Genomic DNA, 27,897 nt, shown 5'->3' with positions numbered 1-27,897 from the left:
GACAACATTAGTAAAGTTTTCATCAATTATAGTGGCTGTGATATGTTTAGTCCCCTGGTGATTTACACCAACAATAAACACATCTTTTCCCCAGCAGGCACAGTGACCCTGCAGAATTCTTAAATGGCTTATTCAATAACATGTTATTTTCCATACAACTGTTATGCTTGATGAATGAAAGGACAATTTCCAGAAAAAAGCCTCAATTCCTGACTCACTTAGAACAGAGTTGGAACAACTTGAGGTTTTTGTGACGGCTCATATGACAGCCAAATTGAGGATCCAAATCCACTCAAATAAGAAAAAGGATCTAAATGCATAACAAGGAAGAGATACAAATCCAAGCACTGAGTGACTGGGAATCAAAGAAACCTTCAGAAGAAGACAGTTTGGCGTGTGAACTGATTGAATTCTTTTCTTTTGACTGACTTCCAAAAAACTGACGCTCTTTCAGGAATACACAAAGTGTGATCTCTGCACATCAGCCGGCTCACAGACCATGAAATCCTTACGAAGATTCTGACAATGACCTATTGTTTGTAGTGCATTACAATTTTTTAAAGTGAGCTTTTGGACAGGCCATTGATCAAGTTTGGATGGCTGTGTTGTCTATCTCAGTTCCCTATTCCTGATTCAATGGTTTTCCTTGCTACACTTATGTTTATCCCATCAAGGAATATTTGTGTCTCTCCCTGGTCTGATTGAATGAAGAATTGTTTCACTGACGATCAATCAATCAGGGGTTTATAAAGTGCACTACTCACCCGTGAGGGTCTCAAGGCGCTGAGGAGGGCTGAGGGGGCAGCTCTGGACTGTTACCTCAGACCTTGCTTTTCAGTGCATTTTTGGGACTATTTTCTACCCATCTATCACTCTGCTTCCTAATCTCTCCATTCCCCTCCCTTGTCATCTAACCTACCCCACAAAGTATCCTCTTGCCACATGAGGCCCAATTTTCTTAAAAACTGTTCTTCCCACCTGCCATGCAATCAGAAGGTAGCTATCTTGAAATAGTTTTAATAACATTCTAAGATGTCTGCTCTCATGTACACAAGTGTATGCATGTACACCAGACATCTCCAATGTGTTTGTTTCATTTTAAGAATACCATTCAAAGATGACTTCTATGGACGTCGTACACATTCATGACAGCCATCTTTGAACCAGATTTCTTATAATCAAGCAATGCATTCAAAGATGGCCACTGTAGATACATGAGCGTCATTTGCAGGCATTTTTTCATGTATTCCGTACTCTTGAACAAAATGTTGTTCCAAGATGGCCACCATTGGGGCTTGCTGGCGGAATACATAAAATATACGTTTCTAGTGGTAACACTGATAGACACTTCGTACTACTGCATTATCACAAAGCTAGATCTGCCAGTGTAAAAGTCATATCATATCTGATATGAGAGCAATGTGAAGTCTATATACTTAAGGTGTGTGAGGATCCTATTGTACTCATGAAGTTCGACAGTGTTAATATTAGCATACGTGATAATGATGATAGAATTGTGCTGGTACACGCCTTATTAGGGAAATTCGATTGACAAACGTAGGGGCCTAATTTTTGTCACTATACATTAAGGCTTTCATTTTGTGTGGGTTTTTTAGAATTCAGTGGGCTTGGCAGCAGGAGTTACTGGGATTTTTGGAACTATTTATATTTTTTACAATTTTTATTTTTCATACAGCGATTTTGTCTAAAGCAGCAGAAATCAGCGTGTGAAACTCTGGGGGAAATCATACAGGAATCATGCTAGAAACACTGTTACTTGCATGTTATTCCTCAAAACATGTAGTTCCCCTTATTTCCCTGCTGCTGTAATTACCAGTACCCTGAATATGCTAATTGAGGGACAGAAAAGTAATGGAGTTTTGTTGGCAGCAATGACTTCAAGGTAGCAGCAGAACCACTAGTACACATATCCTTTTTCCACTCCTGAAGCCATCCAGGAGAAAACCTGCATCAGCAACAGAACAGGGCAAGTCTTCCATCGAGTGCTTTGCAAAACCTTTATTCTTCAATGTACTTACATATATCCTTCTGTTAAGACCGTCTGATATGAAGTTAAACATGATACTTGATTCTTACTATGATTTGTTGGAACCTGAGACTTAATGGCTTTTCTAATCAGCACATTCTGGCATCTGGGAGGTGAACTAGGAAACTCTATTGACCTACTGAGAGACTTGGGAAACTGACCAACGTTAAGTCAAACTTCTAGGTTTCCAGAATTTTATCTTTACGCCTTCTCAAAAGACTACATACATTTCATAGTAATGAACAGTAAATGAGGTGGGATCTGTGATCATTGCAATAATAATTCCTAAACTACCATCAATCCTTACTTCCAGAGTGTCCCAACTTTAATTATCCAGAGAGAAAGCAGCAAAGGCACTAGATAAGCTGTTTAATTAAGTTCACAAAGTGCAAAATGATCGTGATGCCAAGCAACTTCCTTAAAGTATATTCGAGATCAATTAGATATGACTAGAAAGAATAAAATGTTTTCATTACTAGTGCTCTTGTTTATCTCACACAAACAAATGCTAGGTTCATATTACCAAAAGAATGATCCTATACACATTCAGCATCTACACTAAAGCAGTTTGATCATAAATATAGGGTGTGTGCAAAGTCTCTCCCACTTACAATCTTTGAGTTCAAGTGTGTACCCTCAAGGGGTATGGGTTTTTAAATAATCATTACTAAGCACTTTCAAAGTGTCAACCTACCTTTTTTTAACTTAAACCTATATATAAATGTCACTGGAAAATGTAATTCCAAAGCAACACTTGACTTCAAGGTTTAAGGATTAAATAAATGGAACGGAGGTTTGAATTTCAAAAAGAAAAATCCAACACTTTTATTAAATTATGGAAACTGTATATGAAAAGGAAAGGTTTGTTTGCAGTAACAAAGATACAATAGCATATGGGAATAGAATGGTAAAACATGCCCCATATCATAACAAAAAAACAGGTTTAGAGTTTGGTGGATGGTACTCTGCACATCATGGTGGCGGATGATGTTGCATCCGCCACTCTAATAGACTACTGTTAGACCTGGCTTTTTCAGTGGGTTTACCCCCAGACTTTTTGCTTTTTGGCTTCCTGTTCTTGTTGGTTTTAGGACTCTGGGCACTTTACCACCGCCATTAGTGCTAAAGTGCTCTCTGTGTAAATTGTTAATATGGATTGGTGTTTTCATGATTGGTTTGTTTGACTTACTACTAAGGAGCTGATTCCGATCTGGGTCGGAAATCACTCCGACCGAGTCGAATCCGGGGTGTCTTCCGACCAATCCGGACTCCTGCAGTCCAACCGAGCGAGTACGATGCGGCCATATGCTGTTGGACTCGTTTAGGTCGAACTCCTATTGAAGTCAATGGGAGCCAGTCGAACAACGCGTACATGGCCTCCCATTGACTGAATGGGTACGATCCGGACAAGTGCGCCCCCTACAGTGTGTACGCGTCGGTGCCATCCACTCCGTACATGCCTGGGTTGGGGAGACCCATTGGTCTCCCCCTGTGTCCAAGCCGTAAGGCTGCGGGTAACAGGGGGTCCCCAAAGTCCAGCTCCGGGAGCTATTGTGAGCCGGAAGCTCCGACTCGATCCGGCTGTCCGAATCACGCATTGTAATGACTAGGTCGGAATTTGCCTCCATTGCGTGCCACGGTTAGCTTACTGCTGAGACGTACGGAGCGGTTCAGACCTGGTAACGATTCGGCCGGAGATTTCGCACTTTTTCGCATCGTACTTCATCGTCCGGACCAGTGTACGAACCGGATGGAAATTCAGCCTACAAATCCAACCCGCTAATCCCTAACCCGATTCGGAGCCCTTCTGACCGAGATCAGAATCGGCCCCTAAGTCCCTAGTACAGTGCACTGTGTGTGCCCAGGGCCTGTAAGTTAAATGCTGCTAGTGGGCCTGCAAAACACACAAGATGATGGACGGAATGTTGCACAATGGCAAAATATTCATCCCCAGTCACAGATCTGGGTTTAATCCATCGTTATTTTGCTCACCAAGCCAGCCCAGTTCAGACATGGCCATATGCAAGTCAGTCTTGACCCTGTGCCTCATGGGAACAGTCCAGACCGAACTGCCAAGCCATGTCTTCCCTGGACCGGAATAAAGCATCCTAGGACTGGTTTCTGGCTATCAGCCGTCTTCAGCCAGGATAGCATGGCTCCAGTGGCGTAGTGAGCACGGGGCCCACGTCTGGGCATAGTGGGCCAAGAGCACTGATTGTGCCACCCACACAAGCAGCCTTTCAAAGGGGTATCGGACCTGCCACTGTAGTTTCTGCATGCAGACCCTCGTGCTGTGCCGACCTGGCAAGTGCACCCTCTTGCCAGGCCCTAACCTTCCCTTTTCTTACATGTGAGTCACCCCTAAGGTAGGCCCACGGTACCCCTGTTGGCAGGGTGCAGTGTGTGTGAATGGTAGGACATGTACTCATGTGTGTAACATGTCCTGATAGTGAACTACAGTGAATTTTGTTTTTCACTATTGAAAGGCTATATGTCCCGTAGAATAGAATGGGAGTTTATGTATATCCTCCTATAAGCATGACTTCCGATTGGGACAAGATAGAAAGAAGGAGTTTAGTATGCTTGAACTCTGAATGTAAAGATGCATCTTTTAGTAAGGATGATTTTTACATTCTGTGTTTGAAAATACCACTTTTAGAAAGGGGATATTTTCTTGCTTAGCCATCCTGTGTGCCTCTGTTGGTTTGTGGATCGACTGTCTGGCTTTGGAGTGACACGGGCTAGGGATTTGCATTAACGGTAGCCAGCCACTGGGGGGATTGAGGTGTGTCCTGCCTCTCCTGGATGAGTCAGGGCGGGGCTGAATAGGCCTGGGCTGCAGTTAGAGTAGGGGAGGAGATTTCCTTTCACCTAAATGGGCCTGGTCTGCCTCATACAATGCTGTCTCCACCTCCTGTCGGGAAGCTGGACCAGAGAGGACTCAACTGGTTTTAACTGAGCACAGAGCCTCTCTGCCACCAGAGAACAAAGAGAAATGGAATATAAGTATTGGGGCCCAGACCCCAGAACTTTAGAATACTTCTGGACTCAAGAGGAACCTTTGCAAAGGAGAAAAGCTGGGAAAGCTGAAGGAGAAGTACTGCCCCTTTGAATGAATAAATGAGTGATTATAAAACACATTTGCTGGGTGCTGTCTGGGGTTGGCCAGCAGTGGCTGTGTCTGCCAAGGAGAAGATAAAGACTGTGTGCTATGTCTCCTGTTTGAATATGATGTCCAAGGGCTTGAAGTAGAGCTTGCCTCCTGTTCTGAAATCTCAGGGATACAAAGACTTCACCACCAGCTCCCCTAAACTTCCTTGCTGGGAGTTCTGACCTGCCAAGAGGTGCCTGTTGCTGACTTGGGCCTCTGGAGGTTGTTCCTGCTGTTGAGAGTTGGAAAAGAGGCGCAACTAAGAGAAACACATCTGCACCTGTTACTGCAGCATCACCGTTGTACCGCTGAAGAAACTGACGCAGCGCCTGCCCGTGGCTGGAGATATCGCCGCACACCGAATCCTGTCCAATTCTGACGCAGGCCCTGCTATGCAGCTGCAAAACCATCACATTGTGGGACCGCGGCTGGGGAGATCAACGCAGCGCCGTTGCCACCACGATGAGTCTACATCAACGCCGGGCCACAGTGGGGAACCAACACATCACCTCCCCTGTGTGGTAATAAAGAACTGACGCATCACCTCCCCTGGAGTAAGGAACCAATGCATCACCTTCCCTGCTGCTGTTTTTTATTATGATTTTGGTGCATCCAAGGTACTTTGTGTTGAAAGTGTTGCATCTATAGTTTTCTATGGACAGAACTGTGTTTACCTTCTAAGGGTTACATTTGTGATTACTGTATTGTGGATTTTTGTAGTTTTTGGTCTTGATTGGTTTAGATAAAGATTACTTATTTTTCTAAACTTGTGTGGTGTCCATTTGTAGTGTTTTCACTGTAATACTGTGTGTGTGCACGAATACTTTACACAAAGCCTCTGATACAAGTCTGTCTGATCGTACCAAGCTGCCAAGAGGGTGAGCAGGGGTTATTTTAGAAGTGTATCCCCCTTACCCTGACTAGGAAGAAGGGTCCCTACTTGAACAAAGGGGCAAACCCTTGCCAACGAGAGACCCCCATTTCTAACAAATATTATCTGCCAAATTTATTGATCATCGCTTTAACAGCGGTGATCTTGGTAGCTTGATAGGAGTTGCTGTCATAGCAGTTTCTATCATGCTACCAAACGTTCGGTAGATGGCCGCCGTTGGTTTTGATAGCCATCCACCAAACGTTCATTAACAAAATCGTAAAGTGGAAGTTTATTATTTAAAAAAAACCACTAATGGTCCCCACACCTAGGGAGTTTTTTTCCCTGGATGTGGGGGTCATTGTGTTTTTTTCTGCTTCTCATTGGTGGTGACAGACAGACAAAAAGGATATCACCACATCCTACCTCAGTAGGGCAGTTGCCTCTCTGAGGAAAACATGTAATAATTTGGAATAAATCCTGCCAGCTTCAAGCTAATCCAGAGGATAAAGGGTTTACAGCATTACAACATTATGCAACATACTGCAGATAACAAATAACGTTCTAAAAGAAAATGAAGGTTGAAAACCTTTGGCAAGACAATCAATGTTAATCGTTTGATTGTTTTACTAGATGTACTATAAAACCAAGCATTGCTCAGAAGAGAATCTACATTTTTAAGAAATCGGGAACATGAACGTGAGCCTGCATAATAGATGTACTTGCAAATCACATTGCTAATGAAATAGTAAAGTTTGAAAGAGTGATTTAGATGTTTTATTCACACTTGACCCTTTGACTGCTCAACGCATAATTATGGACCCACATAAACTAGACTGGTAATAACAGAGATTAACGCTCCCTTTTCAATGGATAGGCTAAGAGAACATTGACTCCTTTGTAATGCTCAAAACATGATGCAAGCAGATAAGTGAAGACCTATGCCCCTAACAATATGAGTGATGCAATACATCCTGATGAGCTATTGCTTTTCTGAAAGCCAAAGTATTCCTTTCTCAAACTGTCCTTCCCACAAGTAAGTTGGGCTACGAACATGAGAAAAAGTTGGAGAACTGGCATTGCAGTCTAACTAGCTAAATCGTAAACAAGTGTTGGCAAAACGAATAATTTTGGCTTAGAACTGAACTTGCTTCTATCCATGCAATCACCCATCCAGTCACTGCAATAATAATAATAATAATAATAATAATAATAATAATAACAATAATGATATGTGAGACAGTCATTCATACATCTGTCTGTGCAATCACTCATGCTTGTGCACATAGTCACTGACCCTCGCTGACATGCATCTATTCATCCACCTATTAACGCATGCGTGCATTCACTCACTTGCCTATCCATAACAATTCAGTCACAAACTTGAAAATCAGATAAAAAACACTTTTAGACTTATTGGCTTTTCTGGGGGGTGTGAGAGAGTGCTTCTTGTAATTGAACATTTAGTCTGTGGTGGGTGCTGACTTTAGAGTGTACCTGCCAATCTTTGAAAGCTGTGTGATCTTGTTTTCAGTTATCTGTGTATACTAGTCATGGAGGGTATGCTAAATGTAAATGTGTGTGTCTTGTAAAGCGCACTGCTACCCGGAGGTATCCTGGCGCTATAGACCGCTGGGGAACCCGTCCTGGCTTTCCCTGTGAGATGTTCCCTCCTGGGTATCTCCAAGGTGAAACCAGGCATCCCTGGCGTTTGTGGGTGGCCGTTGTGGAGATGAGGCAAACTAATGCCCAGAGTTGCCAAGTGTGATCCCTGGTTAGAGTAGGCACCGAGGCAAGAATTATCGAGTCCGCTGACTCTGGTTCACGACCCTGCCGCGTCGGGAATTGAACCCTGGTCCCAGGTCGTCCTCTGCTTCCGGGTCTGCCGCCTCTAAGGAGTGAGCCACACCAGTGGTACTCCCGAAATAAACTCTAAATTGCCATGGCCATTTCTCTAAAACCTCAGAAACACACATAATGTTCAACAGTGGGGCCCATTACACTGCATACTTACTCTGTTCATATAATTCAGCTTCAAAGATCTGGCCAACAACCCAGGAGTCCTACTAGAACATTGGCGGAGTGTCTAACCCTGTTAAACTATTTTATCTACACCTGCAATGTAAAGCATTTTACCATCGTTTCATTTTAAACACTATTTATTCAGACTCACCGCCATAATGGCAATGGATCTGCTAGAACGGAAATTAGGCGCAGGAAGAATCAAAGACCAGCTTTTAGTTTCTTCATTTGTCTAATTTTTATTCAAGGCAAACCTTAGTATGTCAGACATTTAGCATTTATTTATTTATTTATTCAAAAAGAATTCTTTAACTTTATTTCCAAAATGATCATTTATTTTAAAGCTCAGAAAATAGACATTTATTTAGAAGTTTAGCAAGAATTTAACAAATAACAGATAGTTCCAAGTTCATTCTCTCCTATCATCCCTAGCTAACACCCTCATCTTATCCTAACAGACCTGCAAGGGAAAACAAACAGTCAAAAGTTAAAGTTCTTAAGTTCCAAGCAATCGATATTCAGTCCGGCAGCATCTCCAGAGGAAATCGAAAAGGCGACCCCTTCTAGCCAAAATCAGGGGTTTTTATACACCTGGGGCCCGATGTAGGTGGCAAATACCGGTCGGAAACGGCCGAATTCGGCCGTTTCCGACCGGTATTTGGCATCTTGAGATGTAGGGGGCCAGATTTTACAGATTCTGTAAAATACCGAATCTGTATTTTTACCGATTCGGTAATTCCCAGATGTAGGTGGGACTCTTCTGAGTCCCAAAGGCCCTACAAATTTGGTATTTTACCACCCAATCCAATTTAGTGTTAAAATACCGAATTCAGGTGTGCATGCACATGTGTGCATGCACACCTAGCCATGTGACAGACAGACATGCCCTTAGGGCATGTCTGTGTGCCACATTGCTCACATGCCTATTTTTGGGGTGCCAGATGGTGTCAAAGGGACACCCCCTGCACCCTTGTGAAATTCGGTATTTACCGATTCGGTAAATACCGAATCGGTAATGCCCATTCATTCCTATGGGCTTCAATTCTTCCGATTCGGTATTCCAGCACATCTGGAATACCTACATACCCACCTCTTAGATTTACCGATTTTTAATTACCGAATCGGTAAAATTCGGTAATTAAAAATCGGTAAATCTATTCTACCTACATCTAGCCCTAAATCCCTAACCTATTCTATCTAAAAAGTAACTAACATCTCCAATCTGAACTCCGATTGGACAAATTTGGGGTAGATGAGCACTTCCTCACCATTACCGCATTTGTTTTACACATGACTCAGCGGAAATATAAAAGTCTTTTTGTTTAAGACAGTTTGTGGCCTAGGCGCATCACACTTTAGCAACATTGCTCTTCTTTCCCATGGTTTGGGCATCAGATCATTCATGCTTGGCACCCATCCTAGGTTCCGGGTAAGGTAGCCTTGAACTCTCCCTCAAGCATAGTCAGCTCACTTGCGCTGGCAGAGATCTATGACCCGCCTGCGCAGACCAGTACCCACTCGCAGTAGCTCAGAGCGGCCATTTTCTCACTAGGCCTCACAGGCCACATTTGGAACTATCATAGAAACAAAACAAAAATCCATGTTAATTATAGTAATGAAACCCATTCTGTTTACTTCCCACCATTCTAATATTTCCCATTAGTTCTTACCTACCGAGGAAGCCACATAAATGCGTTTTATACTTACATAACCGACCCTTTTAGCACAAAACGTTTACAATAAGCACATTTAAATTGCGCTTTATTTAAACTTAAGCTGCGCATTAATTCACATCACAATGACAACATATATTAATTAATTATTTCACTCCATGCAAGCAAGATTAATACTCCCCATATGTTTGTGAATGCATTTTACTCTAAAGTCGATTAATCGATTAATCAAACACATCACACTATTAGTAAATGTTATGTTATGGGATATCACGAGGGGTACACAAAATGTTGTGTTTTTCCACCTCGCTCCATCAGGTGGACAGATTTCTGTCACTGGTCTCATACTGCTGCTCAGTGTGGGAGTGTGAGAGTGATGTTAGTTGTGTGTCAATGCTAGTCTGAATGGGGTGTGAGAATACTGTTGGTAGACTGATGCTGCTAGCTTGTGAGGGGGTAAGTAGGCCGCGTCAGTCATATCAGACTGCTACTTTTTGAGGGGTGTGAATTCTGTTGATAATGTATGACTAAAATGAAGATGTGTTGTATTTAATGTTTATATGCTGTGTTAAGTAGAGGTGGCTGTGTTTGGAAAGCTTGGATTGTTATGTTGTCTGGGGTGTGTTTTTGGGGTCACACTGGGCACAGGCTTCTGTCTGTGCAACATTAAATTTACCCAATAAAAGTTCGAGAACTCAACGGCCAATGAAAGCTAATGAAAACTACTACACTTCACTTACTATGCAGTTCTTCAATGGCATCTGGAGGTTTCAAATTGAATTTTGCTGATACCAAGTATTGGCAATTGGTAGGACATTAATGTCTTGCACGAGTCCATGCACTCCCTTGTCAGCATGCCGGATCTGACAGCGCTTTCAACGCATTAATACATATCAAAACCGGGAACAAACGAGTCCTGTCACCTCGATAGAAGCAGTGATGCATGGCAGAGCAAAGACGCTAAAACCTTTCCCTTCCAAAGACACTTCGATCAATAATTCTCCTCGCCAAGCCCCTGCCCCCGGCTACAAGCCCCCTCATCCTAGGCCATGGCCCTGATTGTAACATGACACTCACGAGAGCTGCGACGACCCTCTGTCTCCATTTTGTAATTCTGTATTATGTATGTGTGTAACCCACATCACTCCAATTGTTCTTAATATGTAATCTTTAGTGAATATTTAAGTGGTTAATCTGTAACTCACACCTCAAATAACTGTTCTACATATAAGTACTGATGCCTACACCCATGCTACTCTTTTTCATTTCATTAGGTAATTTACTTCGCTCTATCGTGAAGCGCTCTGAAATCTCTGGTTGTAGTACGTGCTATATAAAAATGCATAAATAAACAGAAGCGACTGCTACCGGATGTGGGTGGTAGGGCGGGGGGCGGACGGGGTTAATTAACAAATAAAACCACTTACCTTGGAACCACCTTCCCTGCGTCCTCTTCCTTTCTCCATCCGGCCGGCAGCAGGAAGTACCCGGAACACAGGCTCCCCTGAGCCAACCACAACGCTGCCACGCGGCGTTGTGTGTGGTCTGAGCGCCATGGTTCGGTGCTCAAATGGGAACAAGGAGGCTGTAAAATCTGTATTTGTAAAGCGCGAATTACTCACCCTTACAGGTCTCAAGGCGCTGGCTGCCGTAGTGGAAATTAACCCCTCCCATGCTCATGACGAGCTGAGCTCGTCATGAGCCACGGTGCTCCGGTGCTTATGACTCATGGCCCGTGGAACGCTCAGGTGCGGGGAGAATTCACCCGCTGTGCTGAACGTTTCACGGAGCCAATGCACCTGTGACGAGCTGAGCTCGTAATGATCACAGGAGCACTGTAGCTCATGACAAGCTCAGCTCGTCATGAGCATGCGGGCACTGTGCGTGCCCCCCTCAACACAGCGGGGGAATAACCCCTGCAGCGAAGGGGTTAAGTGAGCTATTGCCCAGAGTCACACGGTGCTGAGCTGAGCTGCTGCCTGGGATCAAACTGTGAACCCTGGGCTCCGAAGTCAGCTGCCCTGGCCGCTGCACCACACCTCCTCTCTGTGGTGTGGGGTAGGCTGTGCATGTTCCTCACCAGGCTGTAATGAAGCCTGGTGGGGAATATGCAAAGTGTGCATGAACTGTTTGGTCGGCCCAAAAAAAGGTATCTTTATATTATATTATATTATTATATTGAAAAGGTATCTGTATATTAGTCTGTTTCAAACCTATGCTAGCTTTACTATCAGCAGATTTTTATTATTGATAGTGTCTAAGAAGAACTTGACACAGCTCACACATCAAATAATCTTTTTCATCTGTCCAAATCAGTTAAGGTTACAATATATGGAATAGAGTGCCCTTATCCATTTCATGCACGGTTGGGGGGGGGGGGTGTCTTTATTCCTTGTAATATCCAGCTGTCTGACCTTGCTCAGGGCATCTGTGGAAGAGACAATTTAAATTAACAAAACACATCTCTCTTTTCCCCATACATCAAGCATGTGGTTTGAAAATGTTGCTGAGAAAAGCAAAACTAACCAGAGGGTGGGGATAGGAGCACCAACATAGATGGAGCGTTATCAATAGTACATCTATATTTATCTATCAATTCTTACATAATGACATTTTTCTACTCAATATTCTAGCTATGATACTTTTGTAGCGCAACATCCTTGTGCTCAGTAGTCCGACATAAAACCTCTTGGGTAAAGTGATCAGCAATATAATAAACTGATATGCAGTGTGATCAGTGACAATTAACCTGGTGGGTGGCTTGCTTGGCAACGAGGTCTGTGCGGGGCCTGATGAGTTAATGACTGCAGCACATATCTCAGCATGAGCAGCAGCACCATCCACAAGGTGTACATTCACCCAGGGAAGAGCTATGAGCCTGTTTCTCAACCGCGTCCCTTTAATTACCAATGTCTCCAAGTTAGTTAATGCACTGCAGACAGCACAGCTAGGAACCAATGAGCAGTGGTTGCCAAGCTAGCTGTGCTGTCTGCAGCACAAACTCAGAGCAATTCCAAGGTAAATGCATGTTCTTTGGAAAGTGTAATGGCATCTAAACTGGGACACAGCTGTAACCCGTGCCAACTCATGCATTCAGGATATGGCGCATGGGGCTAGCTTCTCAATCACCTTACCTTCGCCTTGGAAACCAAAATTAAATTCGATGAAATTGTGGTATCAATCTGGACAAAGTTGTCTCACGTATAATTGTATTCCCTTGCTGCTAATTTATTTCCGTCTCAATGCCTCTGCTGGAAGTCATTGATCCTATAGTGACACAATGATTCTGGGGTTATCTTTCTGTTATTAACATGATGGTTTCATTTTTCTCTAGAGACCTTTCCAGTAACCACATTGCAGAACTTCCAGGCTCCACATTCAATGACCTGAAATTGCTGCAGAAACTGTAAGTACCCAATTCACATTGGAGAAGATCAGAGTTCTTCCAATCTATACTGCATTTTGATCAAATCTTCTTTGCCTTACAGTAATCTGGCTTCAAACCCACTGCACCTTCACGCGAATCAGTTTGACAACCTCCATCAGCTTCAGTCTCTGTAAGTAAAAATCTGACCCTACTGATTCAGATGACATTTCAAGAGATTGTGCCATCTAAATTGTATATTGTTGCAAATTGTGTTCTTGTGAGGCAAAGACATTCCCACTATGTACACCTCTGATTTAAGAAATGTAGGACACCTCTCAGTAGTAAGAATTAGTGTAGGCGTTCGTGTGGCGCATGCGTAGCAAAGCATTGTGACAATTTACTTATCACTGTAAAAGCCTGTGGGAACATCACAAAATTGTTCAGGGCCTCGTGAGCACCCTCAGAACTCAAACTAATTCTTGGCCTAAGCGTCTTTCAACACTTTAACCCCTTCCATGCCCCCGGCCGTCATGCATCACGGTGGGCATGTGCTGATGACGGCCAGGGGCCGGCATGAACCCGCCCACTCTTCAAAACGGCCGCACAGGCGCAGAATCGCGGCCGCGCCCAAGGGGTTAAACCGTTGTCTTCTGTTCCCTGTCACATGATTTAAACCTGATCATATACATTTAGAGAAAGTGTACATTAGTCACAAAAGCTTGGTCTGGACTCTTTATTTTCGAAAATGGCCAATTATGCTTTGCATGTCTGGTGGTCTCTGTCTGGAGTTGCTTAATACCCCCCAAAAAACCAGACTGGAATACAGCCTGAGAAATTGCCAGTGGCTGAGATTAATTGAAACATTGATAGCATCACCTTCTGTTGGTACTGCAACACCTTAAGTGTGAGTCATGTGCTTACCGTGCCATGGGATCAAAACTGCACGTCAGATGAAGCCCAACTAGGCTGAAACTAGTCTGGAGTTCTTTGTCCTCCCCATCGGACTGAACATGGCCAAGCTGTAGGAATGAACAGAACTAAGGGCCTGATTTAGAGTTTGTCAGACAGGTTGCTCCGTCACAAATGTGATGGATATCTTATCCACCGTACTTCAAGTGCCATACGATATACTAGACTTGTAATATGGCACACAAAATATCCATCAGATTTGTGACAGACCAACCCTGTCCGCCAAACTCAAAATCAGGCCCTGTGTTGTGAAAAAAAATTATCTACTAGAATGCAACCCCAGAGATTACTGAGACTTTTGTAAGCATTCCACCCATCATGCTTTGTTGTTATAATTCTTTATTGCTAAATATGGAAACATATTTCGGTTGCTGAGCATATAGAATTAGCTGGTTTTACTGATTTACATGTGTACAGTACATTGGTTAAACCCTAAGGATTTTCAAATGCATGTACATAGTCGCTAGATAGGAAGGTGCCCTCTCACCAAACTCAGAACTGCAATCACTCTCCTTTATAGGTCGCAGGCAAGGCCTATGACCCAACTAACAATGCATGAGAATGTTGACTTATCTGCAGATAGTGGAAAGAGGGACATCAGATACTGGTTGTTAAAAAAGATTGTGAACAGAACCCTGAATCTCTGAACATTTCAAAGCAAAATGGTGGCTGTCCCGTCAGGGGCCCCCAAGGAAACATGGACGCGGGTGCTTGTTGTCTAACCTCCTGTATTATTCCCAGGCTTGCGCTCCACTGGCGCCTTTCCCCGCCCCCCGAAACCCGCCTCTTCCTACTCCGCCTGCCCTGTCTCAACACCAGGGTCAGGTGAGGCGACATGGCGACATGACACCTCCCCCCTTGGCATAGTAATGCTTACTGTCTCTCAGGGTTCTTCAATGAGTCGAACAGGTCACCTGGTTGTTCTTCGTGGGCGACTTATCGCGCTTGTTCAGCCAAACTGTTGTCCCTCAGATCTTCAACTGACAGCATTCGGCAAGGCGCACCATCGTTGTCTCTTCCTTGACTCGACGAATCTGTATCAGAGTCTAGGTCCTGAGTTCTTGGGTAGACGGAGGGTTTTCACCTTTTGAAGTGGGTCATATTTCTTGTTATCCGCTTGCCTTCGGCCTCAGCCGTGATCATGGTTCCGGCTAAAGACTCTCATGGGGTGCGCCAGGTAGCGACTGTCTGCTTTTGTTCTTCGGTTGCGCCTTACCAGCACCCAGTCTCCTTCATGAATGTCCATTGGTCGCGCATGTCTGCGTCGATCAGCATAGTCCTTCATTTTTGATTTCTTATCATGGTCAAGTTGCACCAGAGTGTGCATGATCTGTAGACACGGTTCGGGATTGCGTGACGAGGCTGGGAGCCGAGTACATGGAACCCGCCTGAGCATCAGAGTGGCAGGACATTGATTCGTGGTGCTATGTGGCGTGGTTCGGTAGGCTCTCAGCACTTCGTTGAGTGCTTGTTGGATGTCGTGATGTGCTAGTTCTGCTTGCTAAATGGTTTTCTTGAGTGTCCCCATGAAGCGTTCGACCATCCCGTTGGCTTGAGCCATAAGGGGGTAATTCTCCGATGTTTGAAGTTTAGATGTTTTGTGAACTCTGCAAATTCGTGGCCATTGAAGGGTGGTCCGTTGCCTGATTTCACTGTCATGGGTATTCCCCAGGCTGCAAACGCTTCATCGATGACAGGGATGACAGCCGTCGCTTTGGTGGAGGATACTTGCTGTGCGATGGGAAAACGTGAGTACTCGTCCATGACGACAAGTATGTACTTCCCTGATATCAGCGGACCAAAGAACTTGATCGCTACTTGTTGCCACACGCCATCTGGTGACTCGAACATCTGCAGTGGTGCCGGCGGTTCATCTCGACCCACCACTTGGCATGAGGTGCAGTCTTTGAGCATGGCTTCCACCATCTGATCAAGTAATGGGAACCAAACACGTTCTCGGAGTGCTTTCTTTGTGGCTACCACTCCCCGTTGTCCTTCATGGGCTAAGTTGATAACACCCTGTAGCAGTCTCTGAGGAATGACTATCCTCCCCATCTCAGCAGTAAGCCATCCGTGCTGATTGATAATTCCTCTTGGACATGTTTGAATGCGGTAAGTTCTTGAATGTCGACCTTAGTGTCTTGGTGGCCAGTTTCCAAGTGTCTCCACGAGTTGGTGCGTATTCGGAGCATGATGGCTTGGGTGGTGGTGTCTTGGGCAGATGCTTCACGAATGGCGTCTAACGGCACCGCTGGAGGACAGGCATTGTCAATGACGAAATGGATATATTCCTCTGCCACGGAGTGACGCGCTTGTGTTTGGGTTTGCGGGTGTCACGACATGTAGTCGGCTGGATTTTCTGTCTTGCCGGGTTTGTGGATAATGGTGTAGACATAGTCCTGCAGACGTATTCCCCATCTTTCTATCTGTGGGGGCATTTTTGCTTGTGGGTTGCCGAAGATGGTAATTACTGCCTGGCGGTCCGTGATGAGTGTAAAGTGTTTCCCATACACAAACAGATGAAAGTGTTCACAGGCCCACACGACCGCAAGACTTTCTTTTTCACGCTGGGAGTAAGCCTTTTTCGTGTCGGTGAGACTGCGACTCGCATACGCGACAACGTGTCGTTGATCTGCATCATCATCGTACTGTGCCAGGATGGCACCTAGTCCTACGGGACTGGCATCTACAGTAATTTCAGTCTTTCTTTTAGTGTCAAAGTATGCTAGGTTGATGGCGGTGCTCACAGCTTTCTTGATTTTGTTGCATGCGTGCTCACACGCAGAGGACCATATGAATTGCTGTCCTTGGCGAGTGAGTTCCCCAAGCGGGTAGCTGATGGTGGCATAGTCTTCAATGTAGCGGGCACAATAGCTTGTCATCCCTAGGAATGACCGAAGGTCACTCACGCCTTTTGGCTGTGGAGTGTCTGCCAGGGCCGACACTTTCTCAGATTCTGACTTCATGCCGTCCTTGGAAAAGATGTGTCTATAGAATTTCAGCATAGACTTGTGAAATTCACACTTGCCTGGGTTGAGTGTAAGGTTAGCATTGAGCAAGGATTGGCATACTCGGTCTAGTGCTTTGTCATGTTCCTTTTGATTCTCTTCAAAGACCAGGATGTCGTCGCTGTAATTGAAAGCATTGGGGATGCCTTGAATTACACGCCGGATAACCTCCTGAAAAATCTCAGCAGCTGAGGATATCCCAAAGTTCAAGCTCTTGTATTGGAAGAGGCCTTGAAGGGTGGTGAATGTGGTGATATATCGAGACTACTCGTGCAATTCTAGCTGATGATAACCTTTGTTACGATCGAGCTTTGAGAAGACGGTTGCCCCATTGAGGCGCGCGATCATGTCACTGATGTGGGGTCCAGGATGGCGTTCCCTCTCAATGGCCGTGTTCGGGGCTCGCATGTTCACACATAGGCGTACCTGGTTGTCCTGCCCTCTCTTAGATACAACTACTACTGGTGACACCCAGGGAGTAGGACCCGTGGATCGTTCGATTATGTCTGTTCTCAGCAAGTCTTGTAATTCATCATCCACCGCCTGTTGCAGATGAAATGGCACTTTCCTGTGGTGTTGCGCTATCGGTGGTATTTGTTTGTTGATGTGTAGCTTGACTTTAAAGTGTGCGAGCTTCCCCAGACCTTTGAAGAGCTTCGGAAATTTGTTGACGATGTCTGGCGAGTCATCCACCGTATAGAGAAGTTCAACAAGCTTGAAACGTTCTGCTGTTGGCAAACTGAGGAGGCAGTCTGCTGCTTCAGGGTCTTCGAATACGTGGATGTGAGCTTGTATTTGGCGGTTCTTGTAGGTTAGAGTCGTGCGGAATTGTCCTAAACACTGTAGGGGTTTCCTCGACATCCAAGTGTAGACTCGCACAGCTGCAGGTTCCAGTTTGGGCTGGGGGTTCATGCTCTGATATTCCATGGCGCAGCTGTAGTTAAGCGACGCTCCTGTATCCAGTACAAACTTGGCAAGGGGACTCCCTATTTGAATGTTTATTCGCGGGTATTTCTTCAATCTGTCGAGGTCTGACACCGTGCACACGTATTCATCGCTGTCTTACGAGATGGGTGTGAGGGATTCATTCTGATTCCTGGGATGTCGACCTCCGGGACCTGTAAGAGTTAACTGACTGAGCACTTGATCTTGATGAACTGGAGGAACGGCTTCTTCTTCCTCGTACTGCCCTCGCGTGGTGGCGAGTTTCAGTGCTTGGCTTGGATGGCCTTTTGTCCAACCGTCGCGTCTGACAGACCACCTCAGAGTGGTTTTCCCTTCCACAACGGTGACATTGTTGACCTATGGCAGGACATTGTCCTGAATGCGGGTAATCTTGGCCGCATCGGTAACATTTTGAGGCCGGTCTATTTGTTTGACTATTTCGAATTCCATGGCGTGAGGAAGTCACCCAGTTGGACTTTATCGTTCTTCCAGGTTTGCGATGATCAGGGCGGCGCCTCGACTCTTTGGGAGACTGTATTCGAAAAGCTTATTCCTTTTTGTCGGATTTGCTGGCCTCCATTTTCTTGGCATGTTCTTTGGCCTGATCATTTATGCGGGTGAGCTCTTCTATTTCAAGCGTGTAGTGTTTCTTCAGCAATCGGCAGCGTAGCGATTCCGAGTGACATCCTTCAATAATGCACAGAAAGAGCGCGTCCTCGGTATTGAACGTGTCGAATTTGCAGTATCGGGCTTGGCGCCGGATGTGGGCAATTAAGTCGCACATTGGCTCATCCTTCTCTTGCGAGGCGAGATTAAAGGTATATCGTTCGTAATCAAGGTTTCGTTTGTGGAGAAACTTCCTGTCCAACGCTCCTTTCACGTTTTCATACGAGGCGGTGCTTGCAGCGGGCATTTCTTTGATGATTTGGGCAACGTCGTTCCCTATCAAGTTTCACAGTGCTATTAGCTTCTGTTTCGAGTCTTGCACTTGGGACCTTGTCATAAAATCCTCAAAATCTTCAGCCCAAAGGAATTTCTGGAAGAAGTCCTCTTAATGCCTATAGCACTCCCAAGGTTCACAGTCATGTTTGGGCTAGTGATGAACTATCAAGTTAATGATCTTTCCACCAAATTTGTATTTTTCATCATCCTTTTAGCAAGGCGCGAGATTTGCAGGGCTTGGAAAGATCCAATTCCCCCAACCTTTGCTAATTGCCTGAAGCAGATTATGTTGACTTGCAAATCAGATGTGGCATGCGATCCCAGAAGCTTGACGAATGTGTGGGCAGCCTTGGTGGCATGGCAAGATCGATGATTGGTTTTCCAATGATTTGTCTAGAGCCCTGCTGGTTCCCCGTACTCCTAAGTAGCAAAGGGCGCACACGGATCGGCGAAAGGAAAGGAGTTTGGAGGGGAAGGGAGTGGCTACTTGAGGGTGCGGGCTAACCAACTTGCATCAGGCCAAAACCAACGAGGGTCAGTACAGAACGGCCAGCAGTGCATGGAGGAGCCAGTGTCCCATCAAGAGTTCCATCTGTGATATATGAGGATTACCAAAAAAAAAAAAAAAAAAAAAAAAAATCTTCAGCCCAGATCTTCCACTTGGGCCCCATGCTGTTTCCGGATGTCAGCTCCAGGGGCACCGGAGGGCGTAGGTACGACACTCCCATGAGCATCGCTGTTGGTTGCATGGCCTGTTGGGCCGATCCAGTGGCGGTTACGCGCATGGAGTCAGCTTCTACTGACATGCTGGGCAAGGATATGGCCTTGGTCAACAGTGCACGTCTTTACTTGCGGAGATTTTCAGGTCTATGAGGTACATTAGTGACTTGCCTGACTTAAAGATGGCCGCCGTGGCAGGAGTCGGTGCTGTCCCATACACAATGCCTGACTCAAAGATGGCCACCGGATAAGACGTGGGTTTCTGCATGCACTACATCAATCTCTCGACATGTGGCATAAAGGGTGGTCGCTAGTCTGGACTCACCCTGGGTCTTGCAAGTTGCTCTCCTGTTGTGGCGTCCCGTTGCTCGCGAGCCGCCACTCGGGCTGGGTTGTTTTTTTTTGTTTGTTTGCTTTGTGCTCTTTGTAGCACAGCCACAGCAGTTTTCTGATGTTGTGACCGTGTGAAGGCAAAGGGTGGATCACAGCGATCCCAGCCTCGTCTCCAGAGTCCCATCAGGGGCCCCCAAGGGAACACGGACGCGGGAGCTTGTTGTCTAACCTCCTTTATTATTCCCTGGCTTGCGCTCCAATGGCGCCTTTCCCCGCCCCCAAAACCCGCCTCTTCCGCCTCCGTCTGCCCTGTCTCAACACCAGGGTCAGGCGAGGCGACATGACAGTGGCTCAGTGAGATGCTAGGTTATGTGAGCTCCTTATGAGCAAGTTTATAGTGAGACAGGCATGCCAACAATACTTGTGAGTACTTCTTTTGCTCTGATATGAACCTAATTAAATGAAAATACAAGAGGCATTTGGCAAAACAGGAACAAGTTTGTTTAATTAAACGAGAGGCCAGGAGAGCCTGCACAGAATGTGTCTACTCAGAAGCTCTTGATGTAAAAAATGTTGTCCGTCAATTTATACAGTGTATGAGGTACAATAAAATGTTCTCTACATTCCAAAAGAGCATCTTAGTCATAAATCAATCACATGTACGCATCTGATAACGACACAGGTGGCTTTTGACCTCGGGGGAAGCTTAATGTGGGCTAGTGGTTATGTGTCCAGATGTCCGGTGTGAGGGGCTATGCGCGGTGTGCATGTCATGTCCTGATTGGCTGAGTGTACCCATCTGCATGTGGTATCTAGCTTTGTGGTACTTCTGGGGAACGCAAGCTGTTAACCAAATGGGTTTTAGTGGGGCCAATTATCTCAGACTTGCTTGTGGTGCAACTGTTGATCTGTAAAATCGAACAAAGTTTCCCCTCAGTGTGTGTTTGCCTGTTATTTATGGGGGACACCACCTGTGACTTATTACTCGATAAGCATGGGCATAGGACGCAGGAACTGCCTGACCACATATCTCTGACTCGGTTTGATGGAGAGGCCACCTTGGGTGAATCCGACAGCAATGATGAGTTCATTGGAACTCCTACAAATATTATGGCTGTCATTGGTATCATTTTTATTGACATTATCAACATTACGTTTGCAGCTCGGGACCAGCTCTCTTGCTCATGTTTGCTGCTCATGTTGCTGGTCTCAGGGGGACCACATTGACCAGCTCTCTTTGCCCTCCCTGTGGCGGGTAGCCACCAGCGTCATTGTGTAGTGCCAGGAGGCGCTGCAAAAACAGCAGCAGGCTCCCGCAGAACGGGGCACGCTCTCTTGCTCCTATTTGCTGCTCCTGTTGCTGGACTAGGGGGGACCTCATTGACCAGCTCTCTTCGCCTGCCCTGCGGCGCGTAGCCATTAGTGTCATCGTCAAAACGGCCACGGGCTCCCACAGCGCTGGACGCACGGAAGTGCCTGGGCCTGCATCCGAAATCGTAAGAGGCCGGCCTGGGCCTTATTATTGATATTTTGTTTTTGGGATATTTCTGCATCTGCTTCTTCATACGATATGAAAGGTACTGTGCTAAAACCCAATATTGATACTATTTTTAGGGAGCCCCAAAATGAGCAAACGAAAGTCTGTTACCGGGCAGGAAGTTGTTTGGGCACTTGATGCTTTTCTTTTGCGGGCAGAGTCAGCACTTATCCATGAGATTGAGCTCACAGAGCGGAGATTATCGTTAGAACCCCAGCTTTCCCGAAATCAAGTTGCACCACAGAGCCCCTTTTGCAAAAATGACTCTGAAGACATATCTCTCCAAATCAATCAGTCCCCACCCACAGAGCTTGATCCTCAGTCTAACATATCACCTGAGTCAGTAAACAGAAGAAGCAGGCCTAACGCAACTACAAGGGATCAGAAGGCTAAAACAGGCCAAGATTACAGTCATGAACCATCATCGTAAAAGAGGAAGGGTTTGGGACCTCATAAGCAGAATCAAAATCGACTGGGGCATAAAACTAAAACTGGTGAGAGACTCTGTAGAGAAGAGCCTACCACAATCCCTATGCCTAAGGCATGCAGGGTATCACCTTGGACATCCAAGGAGTGTTTCTGGGAAAGGTGGTATCAGTCTTTTGTTTGACCCTCTGTCCCAAAAACTGTCCATCTTGGAAAGTAGATCAACAAACCTGGAGGGGCTTGTCACCAGCCTTATCCCAGCCCGCCATGACACAGGTCTATGTGGAGACACAGATACGTTGTCCAACAGCTGGTCAGCCTGGCAGTAAACCTACATGTGGACAACTGTCCCATTCTGGTACCCACAACTCTACGTCCCTAAACTCAGCTCGGTCTGGCCATACGCACCAAAGACTATTACCCTCTCCACTTGTCCAGGAAGGACTATCGGATGCTCCGTCGGTTACACCACATGCGCACATTCAGTAAAACCTTCAAATGGGGCCTTCACTCTAGTGAAGGCAGGGCCTTGCGTGCACACATTGCTATGTTAGCTGAAGCTTAATATACTTTTAAACGCCATTTTGCAGCTTTTTCACACAACACTGCACGTATCTGTTATTGTAAGTTAGGCTGCTTGAATTCTTCACATGAGAATGGCTTGTTTTCAACTTCCCTGGACTTACTTTGTGACCTTAGTCTGTACAGTGTGTGCAGAAGCCTCCAAGGTTACCATAACAATGTAAACTGTTATTCGGGCTGATTGGCCCATGCTCTAGACACAACAGGCACACAGCTGCAGCTAACTGAAATTCTAGCGCATTTAATATATTGCACTGCATGCATGATTAGGGAACTTGGGGAAAATCCTTTTCCTGAGAGAGAGAGAGCTTTTGCTGTTCCTGATGTGATACACTTCTGCTGATCTTGGAGGTATGGGGGTTCCCCAATCAAACCTAAGAGACCTTTTATTATTATAAAACATAGTTCCTAGCTGGGGAAGGTGGTTCATAGGGCGCTGTAGGTACTGTTTCCACTAGCATTATAATATGCTTTCTCCCTTTGTGTTTTCTGGAATTGTAACAATGCTGATCATATTATTATTAATCATATGCGTGCTTATGTTAGTAAAAATACTGCATCTTAGAGCATGTCGTTAAAATAAACATTTTAAACTTTTTCTTTGTCTCTCACGTTTTACTCACGTTGTGGACATGTATGAGAATGCCAAACGAAAGAGTGTTCTTGATTTCCACCATTCCTGAGAGTAACCTAAGTCGCATGTTCCGGGTTGTCTAATCATTGTTAGCTTCGCTATAGGACAGAAAGCTAATGAGACACTGATGCTAGTTGGTTAGGGGTTCTAGGTACTGATGTGAGTTTTTTGGTAGACCACAATTCACTGAGGTCCTGGGTCTCTGTGCACAGTTCTGTGTATGTGCAGAATCCTAACAACATGGCACACCGAACGATGTGGTAGAGCTTATAACAGTCCACGACTCCCTCATTACTGTTGCCGGTTAACAGTGGTGATGGATTAACCTACCTGTATGGTTTAAGTATAGGATTATTCAAGCTTGATATTTTAAAAAGGTTCTTTGTTTGGATTACATCCTGTATGTGCTACATTTATATAGATTGTTTCTTCACTCCTGTGTCCTAATGGGTGACGTTGAAATACTCCAACAAAGTCAAATGGCAGTCCACAATCATTTGCAGGCATATGGCGTACCCTTGAAAGGCATGGCGGTATTTTATGTGGTGAGTGCTGAAGCCGCATACCCATTTGAGCTTTTTTACTCATGGGTTAGCTTTCCAGCGGTGAATGCGGATAGCAATACGTTTCATATCTCCACTTCAACTGCCGTGCCTATGGAATATACTCCCTATAGGACACAGGAGATTCCGTTTCAGCTTGGCAGCATCAAGTTTTGTTTAATGGCGCCCTTCCCCACTCGGTAACACCGGTTAGGTCCTTTGTCTATTCCTGAAGCCACCTGGCCTGTTTTGGCCAGGTTTACTCCGCACCAACGTTACCTTACAGTCCCAATTGCGGAATTAAGACTCCTTTATACCTCTGCTGTAGGTGTTCTTAGGGCTTTAGTGCAATATGTAACCCGCAACGTCCAGGTGAAGACACCTGGTGCTGCATCCAGTTGGACCGGCCAGGATGAAACTAAGTCCCATCATGGTTAATGCGATTATGGGCAAGCTCCCCCAATATAAGGATGATATGCCTTTTTGGCTTGCCGAGAAATTTGACCAACTGGAAGCAGTATTTCCTAATACGAAACAAAGTATTCTGTCCATTAGTTTTCAGAAAGACTTAGTGCCAGAAGTAACTGATTTGGATACCTGGTGTAAGATATTTGCGGCAGTCTATGCTAAGTGCTTCGGCACACCATCCATAGCTGTCCTACCCTCCGTGGTTAAACGTGTCCAAGATCACCATGGTCCGGAGGCGGCTGTTGAATTGGGTATGAGGCTGGTCGGAGTGTTTGATGTAGTTTCCGGTCTAGTCCTTGCTAATGTCAAGGGAGATGCGGTAAACTTTCAAGTGTCTAATGCTTTGCGCGTAGTCCCTGATGCCAATAAGCCCCAGCAGTTGCCTAAGATTATTGCTTATAAGACTATTGGCCGCAATAGTTTGGGTGTTAAGCCTTTTGCTAAAGTAACAGCTCAACCGCAAACTCAGATGGCTAAGTCTGATAAAGACGACAGTACCAATTTTCCTAAAAATACATGGAAATCTAAAACACAGGGAAAGAATTTAAAGAAACAGGGGTCACGTCCTGCAACGCCAATACCTGTGTCTACTGAGCGCACGTATGATTTGCGCGACCGCATGAATATTAAGTCCGCCGGATCGTTTTCAGGTTCCTGAACAACGTTCTCCTCACTCTTTGCAGGAAACATCAGTCTTGCAGCCCGGTGGAGCAGACCGCGGCAGAGGTCGGGGTGCACCGCAAGGTCGTGGGCAGCCCTGCCAGACCGAAGGTAAAGGCAAGCAGGACGACTTTCAACGTCAATGCCCTCAGTTTCAGGAAAAGAAAGTTGCTGCTTTAACAGCGAGATATGCCAATGATAGTGTGAACGCAGCTTCGGAACCAGACATGGGCACTGACCCTTCTGGACAGCGCAGCGGAAATTATAGTAGTGCGGCAAGCACTGCGTCTGTTTCTGAAGGTGAAAGCAACTGACAAGTTCGTCCCTGTAGAGACAGCTGACACTAGAGTGGCTCCCCCTGACAGACTATATGTGATTGTCCTTTTAATTGAAGGTGACATACAGCGTACTATAAAAGGGATTTTTTGGGAAAATCTGACCTCTACATATGACATTTTGTTAGCGGGTGTAGACTGGCCCCGACCTTTCGTTTTGGCCGCTCCGAGAGGGGAGGAAGTAATCCTCCCTAGTTTCGCCCACACAGTGTCGAAAGAGCAGGCGCTGAATTTTGCAGAACAGTGGGCTAAGGTACTTGTACCGGCTTTGTACCATACTCAATGTGATTGGGATAAACTTTCGCCCCACCATGAGATACCATTGCGGTCAATGCCACAGCCACAACCTCAATATCCCATGCTGAGTGAATTGAAAGCTCCCGTTGCAGAAATCTTTGAACAATTGGAATATCAAGGTGTGATTGAAACATGTGTGTCACCGATGAATAATCCTCTTTTTACTGTGACCAAACCTGATGGATCGTACCGCCTAGTTTTGGATTACCGGCATTTGCAGTCTCATTGTTGGACCTGCGCTGTACAGAATACTCACAGTTCTGCCCTTGTGGATAGTCTTGTGCGTTAAAACCACACTTAACATATCCAATGGCTTTATTAGCCATAACCTGTCCTCGATTAGTAGTCAATGGACAGCATTTACTTAAGTAAAAAAATAGCCCGGGCATCTTTGCCGCTCGGATAGTCTCTCTTTTGGAGCGACTCGACCCTGATGTGTGCTCGTATGTGGATGATATTTTTCTCACCGACTACGAAATCTGGACGCATTTGTGTCGCGTTGACCGCATCATTTGTATGTTTGTGGACTTCGGTTACAAGTTTAACTTTGCAAAATCACACATTGCAGAGTACACAGTTTTGTTTCTGGGCTATGAGCTCCACAATGAAGGTCACAATTTAGCATCTCACTTCCTTAAAAAATGCGCACAGCAGCGCTCTCCGACAACTCTGAAAAAACTACAATCTTTACTGTTTTTTTTGTTTAAGTTTGGGCGTACTTCTATTCCTATCTATACCTAGCGTATCAAGCCACTTTATGCCTTGATACAACCTACTTTTACCAAATCTTGCTGGCTGCCAGAACATTCAGCTATTCTGCAATCTTTGCAGTCTGATCTTCTGGAATCTAAATACTTACTGACTTGAGACAACCACAGGAACCTGGTAATAAGAATTGTGCCGGGCTCAGTTGTTTCCACGTACCAGACTTATAATGAGGTCGGCACAGTCCCTACTGCTTACAAGTCACACTTGTATACTTCGGCTGAAATGCGTTTTTCCACTGTCAAAAAGGAATGGCGATTCTAAAAGACAGAGCGCTGTCGCAAGGGAAATGTTTGTTGGTTGTTACACCGTATCCTGCCCTAGAAGCAGTGACAAAGGCCGGTGTACCAAATTCAAAAGCTTTGCATCCGCGTTGGATACAATGGGCCACATACTTGACATCTCTGGATGTCACGTTTATTTTTGATTCCTCTTTGCATACTCAGGAGTATTTGCAGTATGAATTTGTTCATCCGGCTCCTCTGTCCTTGCACCCACTAGAGGATTTCCATTGTATCATTTACACTGATGGTTCGGCGCAACCGGCGACGGTTTCAAGGCATGCTAATCAGCATCCTACGCAATAGTGGTGGGTACGATGGTGAATGGAGAGTTCAAGTCCGATGTCGTGCATGCACAGACATTAGGGGACTCTACCACCCAGTTGGCAGAGCTACGTGCTCTGGTGCTTGCACTGGAGTGAGCTTATCCCCACCCAGTTGGCAGAGCTACATGCTCTGGTGCTTGCACTGGAGTGTGCTGATTCTTGTGTGACTACTCTTATCATAAGTGACTCTTACTACTGTGCTCAGTCGTACAATGACAATTTATTTTTTGGGACTCAAAATTACTTTCGAGATTCAAAAGGTAGCACTATCAAACACAAAATGCTATGGGTTTGAGTGGCCGAGCTTAAGGATCGTCTGCCTTTCTGGTTTGTGATTCATACTCTTGGTCACCAGCGTGTAGGGGTACCCGCTGGTGGCAACTGTCTTGCTGATGAAGCAGCTAAGACGGCAGTAGCGACATATGTAGTAGCAGCAGTTACACATTCCAAAAGTAAGATTGATAATGACATTTTGGCAGCCGTTACTGCAACAGAGAAGGGAGGTAATTACCCTAGAGTTTTCCCTATCTAAATACTCTTAGCTTTTAAGTCCTGATAAAGTTCCCTATGTGAGAATTAATGACATTGGTGACAGGCTAATTCCCAACGCGGACCACAGGCAAACCTTGATAACAGCTGCTCATGAGGGCATGGCCTCGGCTCATGCCGGCGTTTCAGAGACTGTATCTCTCTTACAGCAGCGTTACTGGTGGCGTGGATTATACGAACAAAAGCATGATTATGTCCTTCATTGTGACATTTGCCATCAGATCAGACCTTTGACTGCTGCGCGCCCACCCCAGATGCAGTTATACATTTCTAATAAGCCACTTGGGTGTGTTTATTTGGGTCACTGCGGTCTTTTCTGCTCAGGTACTGTGTATGAGTAAACCTTAATTGTGGATTTGTGCACACCCTTTATTTTGGCTCTGGCCACAAAGGAGTGCTGATGCACAAACTGTCATCAGGGATTTGCGTGTCTTTGTGGGAATTTTT

At 45.4% G+C, this 27,897-nt stretch overlaps 1 protein-coding gene across 1 annotated transcript in view; it reads left to right on the top strand.

Annotated features, from left to right (window-relative positions):
- The window catches only part of RXFP2 (relaxin family peptide receptor 2), a 1,407,219-nt gene that overhangs the window by 1,229,873 nt on the left and 149,449 nt on the right, over positions 1-27,897 (top strand). The window contains exons 12-13 of the mRNA XM_086935135.1: positions 13,099-13,170; positions 13,253-13,321. Coding sequence (XP_086791261.1) covers positions 13,099-13,170; positions 13,253-13,321 — 141 coding nt within the window. The remainder of the gene's footprint in view (positions 1-13,098; positions 13,171-13,252; positions 13,322-27,897) is intronic.

Source organism: Lissotriton vulgaris, chromosome 8 (genome assembly GCF_964263255.1).
Source record: "Lissotriton vulgaris chromosome 8, aLisVul1.2, whole genome shotgun sequence".
Taxonomy (NCBI): Eukaryota; Metazoa; Chordata; class Amphibia; order Caudata; family Salamandridae; genus Lissotriton; species Lissotriton vulgaris.
This window is presented reverse-complemented; position numbering and strand designations above follow the sequence as displayed.